The sequence below is a fragment of the Pleurodeles waltl genome, chromosome 12 (genome assembly GCF_031143425.1).
Source record: "Pleurodeles waltl isolate 20211129_DDA chromosome 12, aPleWal1.hap1.20221129, whole genome shotgun sequence".
NCBI lineage: Eukaryota > Metazoa > Chordata > Amphibia > Caudata > Salamandridae > Pleurodeles > Pleurodeles waltl.
Genome location: NC_090451.1, coordinates 215,589,297 through 215,601,931, shown reverse-complemented (window position 1 = coordinate 215,601,931; position 12,635 = coordinate 215,589,297). Strand labels below are relative to the sequence as shown.

At 42.9% G+C, this 12,635-nt stretch overlaps 1 protein-coding gene across 3 annotated transcripts in view; it reads right to left on the bottom strand.

Annotated features, from left to right (window-relative positions):
• The window catches only part of SPIRE2 (spire type actin nucleation factor 2), a 273,533-nt gene that overhangs the window by 34,980 nt on the left and 225,918 nt on the right, over positions 1–12,635 (bottom strand). For all 3 annotated transcript variants that reach the window (XM_069216794.1, XM_069216797.1, XM_069216795.1), the window contains exons 13-14: positions 9,177–9,204; positions 7,600–7,715 (exon numbers count right to left, since the gene is read on the bottom strand). In XM_069216794.1, the coding sequence (XP_069072895.1) occupies positions 7,600–7,715; positions 9,177–9,204 (144 nt within the window). The remainder of the gene's footprint in view (positions 1–7,599; positions 7,716–9,176; positions 9,205–12,635) is intronic.

The following is a 12,635-nucleotide window of genomic DNA, read 5'->3' as shown; positions in this document are numbered from 1 at the left end:
TCCACCCAGTTCTCAGCCTTGATGAGGTGTTAAATTCCTCCCAGGAGTTACGCGAATCGGTTAATCTGGATGGGCAGGGGTGACTCCTCTGAGCTCTGCAGAGATTTTAGTGTGGGATCTGTGGGCATCATGTTTAACACCACAGTGTCAAATCTTGCCTGATGGGTCTGCTTGAGCCACATGTAACACTTTGACACACTTGAAAGAAAAGAACAGGATGCCAGAACAATGATTTGTAACCCCTGCCTGGGTGCTCTATGACCTTGCCTTTTTGACTTCTGTCTCCTAGGTTGTGGCAGGTACAGGGCCTGCTTCGAACTGGATTTTAGTGTTAGATGTGGGAGGACACAAATGATTACCATGGTTTAGCGTGGCAAAGATTTTTACAATCTTGAAAGTGCCCTGACAAATGGTATTTTGGGCCTGTTTTGCAATAAGGCAGATAGGAACTAATGAAAAAGTGGGTAGAGTTGCCCCCGGGAACTTTACCTCATTGGTTAGGGAGTGTCCAGGAGTCACACTTCCCCTCTAGCTAGTGCCAGGGTTAAATGTACCATGCCAAGGCATCTCATCACAACACTTTCGGGTGCTACAGAAGAAGATTAGACCTGCTGTCTGTGACTTGTGAGAAGCTTTTAAGGATTGAACCTGCTCCCCCTTATACTCAGGAAAAAGAAGTGGACTCCAGAGGTCAGTTGAATGACCTTCTTTGTGGCTTCAAGAACACAAAAAGCTGCAATAGATCCTTTCCTAATGAGTCCCAGCTGAACAGTGGCAATTGGAACTTGGACTAGGCTTTGCTGGTGACACTGCCTGGCACCCTCATAGTCTGTAAGTGCCTTTTTGGGGTCCTGAGCAGTTCGGAAGTGAAATCTTTAGGTTGTTTGGGTGTCTAAAAATGTTTGGCAACTTTTGAAAACTTTTTATGTAGAGCCTACAGCAAAAGTATCCGAACAGCAGTTTCATGCCATCAGATTGAATTTCAAATCAAATGAAACAGGATATATAGAGCATGGCTAACCACCTGCAAAGATATCCTGGTGCTGCGAACCCTGCTGCTAGGGAGTGATCAGTTGAACAGCCAGGTCTTGAGCCCCTTCCTGAATTCCAATAGAGAGGATGAGGTATGGAGATGAAGGGGGCGGTCATTCCATGCTTTCGCAGTGAGGTAAGGAAAGGAGCATCCTCCACTGTTGCCTCAGCTGAAGAGGGGGTGGTGAGCGAGGGAGAAGGAGGCAGAGTGCAGGAGGCTGGTGGGTAGGTAAAAGTTCAGGTGGTTATTGATGTATGCTTGTAGGCTGATGTATTTGTAGGTGAGGATCAGCATCATGAATAGACATTTCATCTGAATGGAGAACCAGTGGAGCTTCTTGGGGTGGGGCGTTTTGTGGGTCTTCTTTAGGAGGTCGAGGATGAGTCTGGCTGCTGAATTCTGTATGGTCTGTAGTCTTTTCAGGAGGTGCGAGGTGACTCCTGCATAGAGTGCATTGCCGTAGTCCAGCCGGCAGGGAATGCAAAGAGTGAGAAAGCAGGTGGAGGAGCCCTCATTGATCTAGTTTTTCATGAAGAGCTTGCTGTCCAGGATGATGCAAGATTGCAGGCATGGTATCTTGGAGGGGGTGAGGGTCGTAGTTCAGAAGGCCATCAGGCATCCGCAATGCTCGTCATGCACCAGTGGAAATTGTCAATATTACTGAAGAGGTCTTTTGATAATGAGAGGATAAGCTGAGTGTCGTTGACATAGGATAGACTGTTTAGTCCAAGGATTCTGACGATATTGGCCAAAGGGTGTTGAACAGTGTAGAACTGAGGGATGAGCCTTGAGGGAAACCGCAGATGCTGTTCTTAGGCTCTGAAGTGAAAGGTGGTAGGCAGATTCTCTGGGTGCTTCCAGTGAGGAAGAAGGCGATCCATTTTAGGGCATCTCCTTGGATTTCAATGTGGTGAAGTCTCTTGATGAGGGTGTGGTGGGATACAGTCTCTAATACTGCCAAGAGGTCGAGGAGAGCCTCCATTCCTTCCCAGTCAAGGAGGGATCTGATGTCGGTGGCAGCGATCAGGGTGGTTTTGGTACTATGGTTGGGGTGGAATCCAGATTCAGAGTGGTCCAGAAGATTGTTGTTCTACAGGTGTTCAGTGAGTTGGCAGTTAATGGCTTTTTCAAGGACTTTGGAGAGAAAGGGAAGTACTGAGATGGGACTGTAGTCCTTGAGTCCGCTGGAGTCAGTGGATAGTTTTTTGAGAAGGGGTTTGACTTATGCTGTTTCCATTCTTTGGGGAAGGTGGTAGAGGTGATGGATGCGTTGAATTGGCAGTCAGCTTGTTGCTGATTATCTTGCACCGAGATTGAAAAAGTGGTGGGGAGAGAGGTCCCTGGGTGCTCCTGAGTGGACCGAGTTCATGATGGTTGTCGGTGTTATGTATGGTGAGCTAGTTCAAAGTGGTGAGCAGGAGGTCAGGGTTTGCATCTGAGGAAGCAAGGAGGCTGAGGAAGTGAGCAGTGGCGGGTTGGGGTTTAAAGTTTTTGTAGATGGTGGAGATCTTATTGTGGAGGAAGTCTGCCAGGTTGTCGCAGAGTTGCTGGGAGGGAATGATGATGTTTTCGATGGCTGAGGGGTTGGAGGATTCTGATGATGTTGAAGAGTTCTTTGCTTCAGTTAGAACTGGCTTCAATGCAGTCGGAGAAGGTGATCCTTTTCCTCTACTTCTGGAGTAGGTGGTATTTGTTGAGGTATGTCTTGAATGTTGCACGGTCTGTAGGCTCCTTGCTGGTGGGCCATTTCGTTTCCAGTCATTTGTGGTTGCGTTTAGTAGTTCTGATGTTTGTGGTCTACTAACTGACCTGTTTGAAGGATCTCTTGAGTTTGGTGGGCCTGAAAGGGGTGACTCTGTTGGCAGAATCGGTTTTCAGATTCATACCCCTGAAAGGCTTTAACATCTGTGAAAACACAAGAAAGTTCCTTTTTTGGGGGGGGGGCTAAGAAACTTTTTTAAAGCAAAAAGCTTCATAATCTCCAAAGCCGTAGTGTAACCAGCCTGGGGCAGATATCCAACCAGCAGTTCCATGGCAGCAGCTACAATTTCAGATTTGCCCCACAGGGAGACATCTTTTTCTTCAAAAAAAGGAAAGACAAAGTAAATTTTTGGACTGTGACATTGAAAGTGTTTCAAACATTTTGATTACCAGATTTTTACTAGGACCAATCTACTTGGTGTATCCGACCAGGGCTCTCTTTCGTTCGGCCTCAAATTGCTACCAGGTCCTGGTCTACCGAGTCCATTGGCGCTTTGCACTTTTTGGTTCTATTGTCACGTAAATTTTAAAAATTCATATTTCCAGTTGCCCTTATTGGATGTTGTCATTTTAGCATCATTTTGTTCATTATTATTTTTTCTCTATTGTTTTGGTTTGAGAGTTTTGCCTTTATTACTATTTTGGTACTACATAAATACTTTACACATTGCCTTAAGTTAAGTCTGTCTTATCTGTGCCATAGCTATTAGAGGGTTGAACTCGCATTAAGTTACCAACATTAAGGGTGTACACCGGCAAGAGATGAGGTGGGTAGTCTTCCCAAATAATAATCCAATTTCCCACATTGGAGGTGAAGGGTTGGCCTGCGGTGTGTCTCTTGTTAAGGAGAAAGGGACCCCTTTAGATGACGCCAACCAATTATTTCTTCCCTGATCATTGCTCAGTGTAGCTGTTGCTAGGTGGAAAAAACTCACAACTCTTCGTACTTCTGCTGTGGGTCCTGCAGACTGGTGACTACCCTGCTATGAGGAGCATTACTGTACTGAAAGGCTGTGTTTCGAAAGGACTCTAGAAAGGACACTTCAAAGAAACCACCCCAAACTGGTTCTCAAAGTCAGACAGTGGGTCCATATCTGCTATGACTGTACAAAAGGGAGAGACACTGACCCACTTGCTGATCCAGTTCCAAGTTCTTTTGGGAGTGCTCTGCAGAGTAGAGGGGCTATCACCTGAAGTCTTGCCTGAATGCAAGAAGCTGTTCCTCTGCTCTGAGGCGCCTAGAAGCCAACCTGCCTGCTGAGAGAGGAAAGGAGTAACAATCCCAGGAAGCGAGACGCAGCTTGGTTCCCAGAATTGTGTGGACCAGTGAGAACAGGTAGGTGGAAGAGAGCGATCCACATTCCCTGAGGACCATGGATGCAGGCTCTCCTTATGAACCATTCCATGTGGGAACTGCAACAAGAATTGCATCTCAGTGGATTGTGTCACTGCAATGTAGAACTGCCCCTGAGCAGACTGTGCTCCGGCTCTGAAGGACTGTCCCTGAGAAGACTATTGCTCCGCATCTCAGAACTGTGCCCAACGGTCCCTGCCACTGTATGGAGAACTGCCCCTGAGGCATATTGCTTTGCGACCAACGCTGACCCTGTCACTCTAACACTCGTGAACCAACCCAGTATCTCACCTGCTCCCAGAAGCAGCTTCGTAAACAGCCAGAAGCCTGCATCAACACCGGAGCCCTGGAGCCTCACACGCCTGCACAAACTCCAGGCAATGATGTCCACTGCTACCTGCTGTGGCCTTTGCTCAAATGCAGTAGGACCCTCCAGCTGGCGCATCCCCTCCCAGAAGTGGGGGGGAGGGGGGGGGTAAAAGGACATATGCTGTAGCAGGGGTGTGGAATTTATTAAAATATTTACTTGTCCATGGGACAGGTTGCTTCTTAAATCTACTTGTCCTGTAAAAAAATCTACTTGTCCCTTTGGTACCATGTAGTGTGGTGACAATTTATAGCAGCAATCCCATTATGTAAGAGCTCTGATAATAGCCTCTCTGATTATGCCAGGTCTATTAATGTAGTATGCTTGAACACTAGTAATTTCAATCCCTACTATAGCAACTTCTTTATTTTGCCACCATTCCACAGAGCTACATACTGGGGCTGGAGGAAGCAGTAAGCAGTAGTTCCAGGGCCGGAATGGCTTTGAGTCTGCAAACCTACTAACTTGCATGTTTTAAGGATTTTCACCAGCTCTCCTCTAATCTTTTTCCATCATGAGAAAGGTTGGAAATTTACTCCTGACAGTGGCAGAAGTAGAAGTTCTTCCAGGGTTGGGAAAAAAGTGGTTGGAGAGAAAGTGAACTTGTAAAACGCTCAATAGATTTTCACATGAGCAAATCTACACATGCATAGTTGCTTGTGCTAAACTACAGTTCACTAATAGTTTCTAGGAGCATGATTTCATGGTCTACGTCTGTAAGTTCTTGTGAATTCATGAATTTAACTATTTCAAAGATATATACCATGGGTACACTTTTGTGACTTTCTTTAAGAATTGGATCCCTAATTAGGTCTGGCATTGACAAAGACATTTTGTTTTTATTAAACTTCCATTTCTCTCTCTGTCGGCTGGCTTTACTACAAGTGATCTCATTCTGCTCTTCTATAAGGAGCATATTGGCACACATAGTAGTTTTGTTCAGTGCCAGGAACTATTGTGGCAATCAGTGGTGTAACTAAACTGGAGGGGGCCCCCTGCAAAGAACATGGAGCTCCCCCAAACCCCCCTTCAGACTCACTCAGGGCAGGTGCTGTGCGAGGGGACACGCGGGGCCTTTGTTACACCACTGGTGGCAATGTGTGCTTTTTGAGACCAAAAAATTTTTTTTCTTTTTGCCAGTGTTTTACTGTGGTGAGGTCAGGTCCTGGCAGCTTCCACAACAATAACGTGTTACAAAAGCCATGTCAAAACAAGACATGCATTGACGAAATCAAAAGAGACAAAAAATGTCAGATCAGTTGGCTTTGCCAGTGCTTGTGTATTTTCATGCTTCCCATAATCGTGTTATAAATGCTTACACTGATTTTCCATTACGAATATTTTTTGGAAATACTAGCATGCATCAACACATTTTACTAGATGACGCTTCAAAGAAATAGCACTTAAAATGTCATGGTAGTGAAGCTTTTTTCCCTACTTGCATTTTGTTCTGAACATTTTATTTTGAAAGCAAATAATTAACACTCTTGCTTACAAGCTTCTGCAAACATTTGCACCTAATCAGAGAGCATTCTGGGAGCATTATACTTAGCCTCATATAGTTAAACTTTTCAAACGTGTGTACACTTTTATTTTTACTGGAACCACTATCAGTAGTGCAGTGTGACCTTAAAACGTTTATTTACAGCACTCACACTAATAATGAAGGCTTCTCATTAATGCACCATAATTACAAGTTAGAACAGCAGTAACATATGGGCACACATATTACCTAAATTGCAGACAGTTCTCTTGTCTGTAAACTGGCAGCCAAGTGGTTTGTGCTGCTGGGGGTTAGGCCTACTTGTCCCAAGGACAAAATAAACATGAAAACTTGTTGCCCTTGACCCCGAACAATATGTCCTGGGTGTTGCTTGTGGCCACTAGAGGAGAACTGAAACTCCACTGTGGTGACAGTTGTAACCTGGAGACTGCTCAAGATAACTTAGAGCACCAACTGTGCAAAAGGCTCTTAATACCTGCCATAAGAGAGCTCAAACCCAGAAGTGAGTACCTGCCTTATTATACTGTGGAGGGGCACGCAGGAGAAAGGGACAAGCACCCAAGGCAGAATAGCCCACATGGCAGTTAAGTAATTGTGCCTGTAGCCGGTACTGTGAACTGTGTACAGTTTGAATTCCAAGAAAAGTGACTAAGTCTGACTCTAGAAGTCGTCACCACGACTTCATCCAACGGGCATCCCACCGACAACGCTCCCTCTTCGGACACTGCATGCGTCCTTGCCCCACTGAACTTTGCCTTCTCAGTACTGAAGGCAAGTGCCGACCAGGCACTAATCCACTTCTTGTATCCAACTGTGTTTTAAAGTACTCTTCTTTACCGAAGTAAAGCGGTGGGTTGTACAATCAGTTATTGCACTCCTGGGAGATTGTTGAGATACAATTGAGTGTGCCCCCCACACTATCTCTCTGAGAAGCCTGTGAATGCTCCCCATCACCACCACTGAGACTCAGGTTCTGAAGGAGTTGTAGTTTTGCAGAACCGTAGTAGGACGGACCCTGCAACATCTGAGACAAATTACCTCTGCCCCAAAGGCTGAGGCCCAGTAGTCCTTGGTTTCCCCTGGACCTGCCAAATGGGTTGTAACATGATGTAATTTTTTATGTGACTTGTGACATCATGTTTGAGGTCTTGAGCAGTGCATTCGGGTTGGGAATTACTAGTGCACAGCTACCTCAGCTGGTGAACTTCAAATATCTTTATCACGTAGACACTACATGAAGAGAACACTGTTTTTTGGTCTCTTATTCAGCATCCAACATTGAACAGCCATGCCAGAGAGAGTCTTCTCTGAGGTGGTTGCTACCTTTAAAATTGGTACACACTGACTCTAGTCTTGAGCTTTATTTAAATAGTCAATGTACTGCGGTAGATGTATTCTTGGCATACTTCCATCACTTGGATAAACCCAGCAGATAACGATGAGCTGTAACAGATAAGATCAAGACTGGAAACAAGATGTCCTGTCAACATGGAGAAGTTTGGCAACCCTCTCCAAAGTAGATTAAAAGTTGTCACTAGATAACAGCTGCACAGGAGAAGAAGAGGAAGCTGAAAACTTACTGGAAGGCATCTTTCTTCCTTGGTGGGTTTCCCCATGTGGTAACAGATCCAGGTAGGCCTTCAAATCCCACGGTGTATACAGGAATATGTGCCAACTTCTTGGAAGGAATCTTCATCTGTGCCATTTGGTACATGAAAGAGGAGAGAAGAAAAGGCAAAAGAAGTCAGCTGTGGCACTGATGCATCACTGATTCCAACGTGTACTTTGAGCTAGATTGAATAGTCATGAACACAACCATTCTAGTATGAGGAATAACAGTGGAGGATACCAGCATAATGGGTTACTTGCCACACTGCAAGGGGTGCTGTGCACAAGGAGTGTTTTTACAATACGCCATTATGGTAATGATAAGTCAGGTCTTAAAAGGATGTACTTTGAGACATAACATCCGAGTGAAGTGGTGTAGAGTGGAGAAGTGCAGGAAAGAGTGCAGTTGCGTAGACTGGCATAGAGTGTAATGGCGTAGAGTAAAGTGGTGTAGAGTGCAGAGTAGATTGGAGTGGCATACAGTGGATTAGCGCACAGTGCAGGAGCATAGAGTTGAGTGTTACAGAGTAAAGTGCACTGGCGTAGAGTGTATTGGCATACAGTGCAGTGGCATAGAATGCAGTTTTGAAGAGTGGCGTAGAATGGAGTTATGCAGAGTAGATTGGTGTGGCCTAGACTGGAGTGGCATATAGTGCAGTGGTGTAGAGTAGAGTGGCGAAGAGTACATTGGCGTACAGTAGAGTGGTACGGGGTAGAGAAGAGAGGCATAGCGTGAAGTGGCATAGAGTGCAGTGGTGTGGAGAGGTATAAATTGGAGTTCTGCAGAGTAGAGTGCATTGCTGTGACGTGGTGCAGAGTACAGTGGAGTGGCTAGAGTGGGGTAGGCATGGTATGGTAGCACGCTGCCATTAGCGACAACACATTTTCAATTGAAATGACCATTACATTTGCACAGATATATAGTTTTACTAATAAAACTATAAAGTGCACAAACAAAAATGTGTGGAAATTGCATCACCTAGTGTAATGATTTGTTTTGATCATATTAAAGTATTTGTTTTCAGCACACTTCAGAAATAAAAAAAATGGGCTTCATTTGTGTTCCTACTTCTGATATATTCTGAAATACTTACACAGTTAATTTAAATGTTGTCATGTGCTACACCCAGTATCCAGCAAGATTGTTACATAATTCCTCTCACTTTGAAGTCAGAGAAAAAAAAGTAAACAAGCACCCTCAAAAGACAGCACCTGACATTTTACCTCTGTCTTTAAATGAACATCAAATATGGCAAGATAAGAGCAGGATATAAAGGCCTGTTTCCACAAAGGGAATTAGTTAAAGAATACAGTAAACACGTATGGCACCGGGAAGGACAAACTGAACCTGGAGAGTCTAAAGCAAATAAAGCCAGCAAATAGAAAGCCAGAAAATGTGAGTTACTAACTACAAAGCTAATGGTAATAAATGGGCAGAATGCATTCCTAAATCAACTTTGTGAAAGTCCCCAAGATGTCTTTAGTAAACCAGACAGCTCTGCTGTCTGATAGGCTGCGACCTAAAAAGTATGTTACAAATATTACTAACCTTTACAGTACAGGTGCTGCACACTGACCTGTGGAGAGAAAATAGCGAGAATGAGAAACATAGTAATGCATCTGCAGCAGGGAAAATACGGTGAGAAAGGAATGGCAGGAGAGAAGAAGGCAATCTGTTATATATTAGGAGGTTTGACTGTCAAAATTAAAATTTTGCAGGCACATCTTGATGTGGCCAGTCATACACTGTCAGGTTTTCTTGTTACTGTGATCTGTTGATCCAAGGTAATAAGCAAAGCCACTTCTTCCATACCATACAGGGACTCAAAGCTCACATGCTGCGTGTGAGGATTTCTCAAGAGGGTCTCCTACTCGCACACTGTACACAGCGTTAGTCCACAGGGACGCACTGCTTATGGACCCCACACAGTATTAATCCACGCAGACTCACTGGTTATGCACTGCATACATTACTAATCCACAGGGTCTCCCTGCTTGCACACTACATACAGTATTAATCCACAGGAACTCAATACTAATTTACTACTTACTAAGTATGTTTTTAAAGTAATAGTTTTCAAACACAAATTCATAAATATTTGACAACAGAAAACCCTATTGAAAGGCCTCACATTCCTATAGTATAGAGTATAGTAATGGTGCTCAATACATTCTAAACATGCCTGTTGTCAAACATGTATTATGGGACAAGAAAACTTGTACCAATAAACTATGACTCGAATTGAGAACGGATCACACTTTGAATAGTTAAATTAAGTTAGATTTCTAGTTGTATCCATGGAATCTTCAATTCTACTGGAAAGTTCTATAAATAGACATAGTAAAGTCAAACAATATATAGCATAGGTGTATGATGGTTCCAAGACTGTACTATTACAATTACACTTTTAATACAAGGAATACCAATATATCATACATATATACAAAAAGAAATTTGTAGAAATAAAACATATATGTCAAGACAATATCAAATTACAAACATAAATACCACACATTTAACACAAATCCTCTAATCCTGTCAAAAGCAAATATTCTTCAGAAACTACAGCGTCAAAGCACCATGCTCCAGTTAGTCCATAGAACAAGTATGCAATGTCCAATTCGTTGACTTGTAGCAGTGAAAGTTCTTATCATCCAATATAGAAGATTGGTTTGCAGATTTCTGATCAGATTCAGACCCTTGAGAGTCATAGATCGGATCTGTGAACGTTTCTACTGGAGGCAAAAAAGCACAGTTTTGCAGTGACTTTGTATTCAATTGGCTAACCATAGCCTGAAAAGCTCATAGACAGTACAGGAAGACAAGCCTTGATAAAGTCCCTTACAGGACGAAACACGTGTCGGCTGAATCTGATCAGAAATCTGCAAACCAATCTTCTATATTGGATGATAAGAACTTTCACTGCTACAAGTCAACGAATTGGACATTGCATACTTGTTCTATGGACTAACTGGAGCATGGTGCTTTGACGCTGTAGTTTCTGAAGAATATTGCTTTTGACAGGATTAGAGGATTTGTGTTAAATGTGTGGTATTTATGTTTGTAATTTGATATTGTCTTGACATATATGTTTTATTTCTACAATTTTCTTTTTGTATATATGTATGATATATTGGTATTCCTTGTATTAAAAGTGTAATTGTAATAGTACAGTCTTGGAACCATCATACACCTGTGCTATATATTGTTTGACTTTACTATGTCTATTTATAGAACTTTCCAGTAGAATTGAAGATTCCATGGATACAACTAGAAATCTAACTTAATTTAACTATTCAAAGTGTGCTCCGTTCTGAATTCGAGTCACAAATTTATAAATATTTATTCTTCCCTCCATGCTGATAACAGAGGCAAGTAAGATGTTATGTGCACTTTTTGGGTTACCTGGTTTCCTATTATTCATTAGGAACATTATAGTTAAATCAAAAACAGAAGGGTTTGCACAGCGCACATCCTGATATCATGCATTGTAAGATCCTCTTACATACAAAAATGAAGAAAATGGGGAGAAAGTGAAATTAAATAATTGCCAGGGAGGACCCAACTTAGTAAAGTGGTGAAGCTGGGATTAATCACAGGTTGTCTTGTTTCACATAGTGCAGTTCAGCCACGAGATGTGTATGTTTTGCTGCCCTCTATAACCCCCCTCTAAAACCTCTGCCCCTTTGACTGCTACCCTGCTGGCATCAATGCGGCTCTCGGTCACACCACAGACCAAATTCATGGCCCCTGAAAAAATATTTGTGCGTACCCATGGCATACTGCATTAAACCAAAGGACTTGAAGCTCACACACCGCATAGAGTATCAATCCACAGGGTCTCCCTGCTCGCATACTGCATACAGTATTAATCCAGAGGGACTCACTACTTATGTACCGCATGCAGTATTAATCCACAGTGGATCCACATTCTGGTATATTATTGCCCACTGATTGAAAGATAACCCTTCCCGACATATGTATTGGGGAAGACAAATGGCTTGATCATTTTGCTGCCATTTATTTACCTAACACTAACTCACATTAGCCAGCAGAAGACATTTGCCAGGATTGTGCTATTTTGTTCCCTTTACACTAAATGACACCTTCGGAGCGTATAAAAAAGGGTTGTCCTCTTGGCCTCAATAGGACCTTAGCTGTCAGAATTGTCAGTCTAGCAAACATGTTTAGCCAACATTGTTGGCCAAAGTGACATGTCCCCCCCACCACTTGGCCTGGTGTATAAATTGTTTGATTTATAAGAAGGGGTGCAAGGACAACCCTTGTAACAAGATATGTTATTCTCCTAGACCATACCCTAATATTTTCGGCTGTACGTTGCTAATTGCATTGAGTAATGGGTGGATACTACAAACACACTTTACCACTGTCAAGCAGGATTTTGGAAGGAGATACGCACTGTAAACCAGGCTTTCAGGATCCATCTGCTGGATCGAGAAGTATGTGTAATTTAAAAACAATCTTTTATGTGATTATTGTCAACTTGGAGTCAGCGTGTAACAGCATCCATGGAGAGCTATTATCGGCTGCCTTATACTCACTTGGAGTGATGGTTTATTTACTCACAAAAGTTATGTGACTGCACAAGGATAAGGTTGCAAGATAAATCATCTGGGGAGTGGACCACTTCGATTCCAAAAGAAGCATGGGGATCGGTATGGGTGTGTGTCAGTCCAGACATCATATATTGTATTCATCACTAGTGTTGTGACTTGGCTTAGCAGTTGTTTTAAGTAGTAGTATAATTATATGGAGACTCCAAACTACTTCTCTCCCATACAATGATGGGAATGAGATCTTGTTAAGTAGCTTTCAAAGCTACAGTTAGGAAAGGGCTGATTATCAGTCAATCTAAAACGACATTTTAGATCCACATTCAACCTACAAAAATCATTATAAAACTATCTAACTTTGAATAATATTCGCCTCCTCCACACCTGCTACCTAACGGGTGACTAACACATTATAAAAACATCAATAACATAA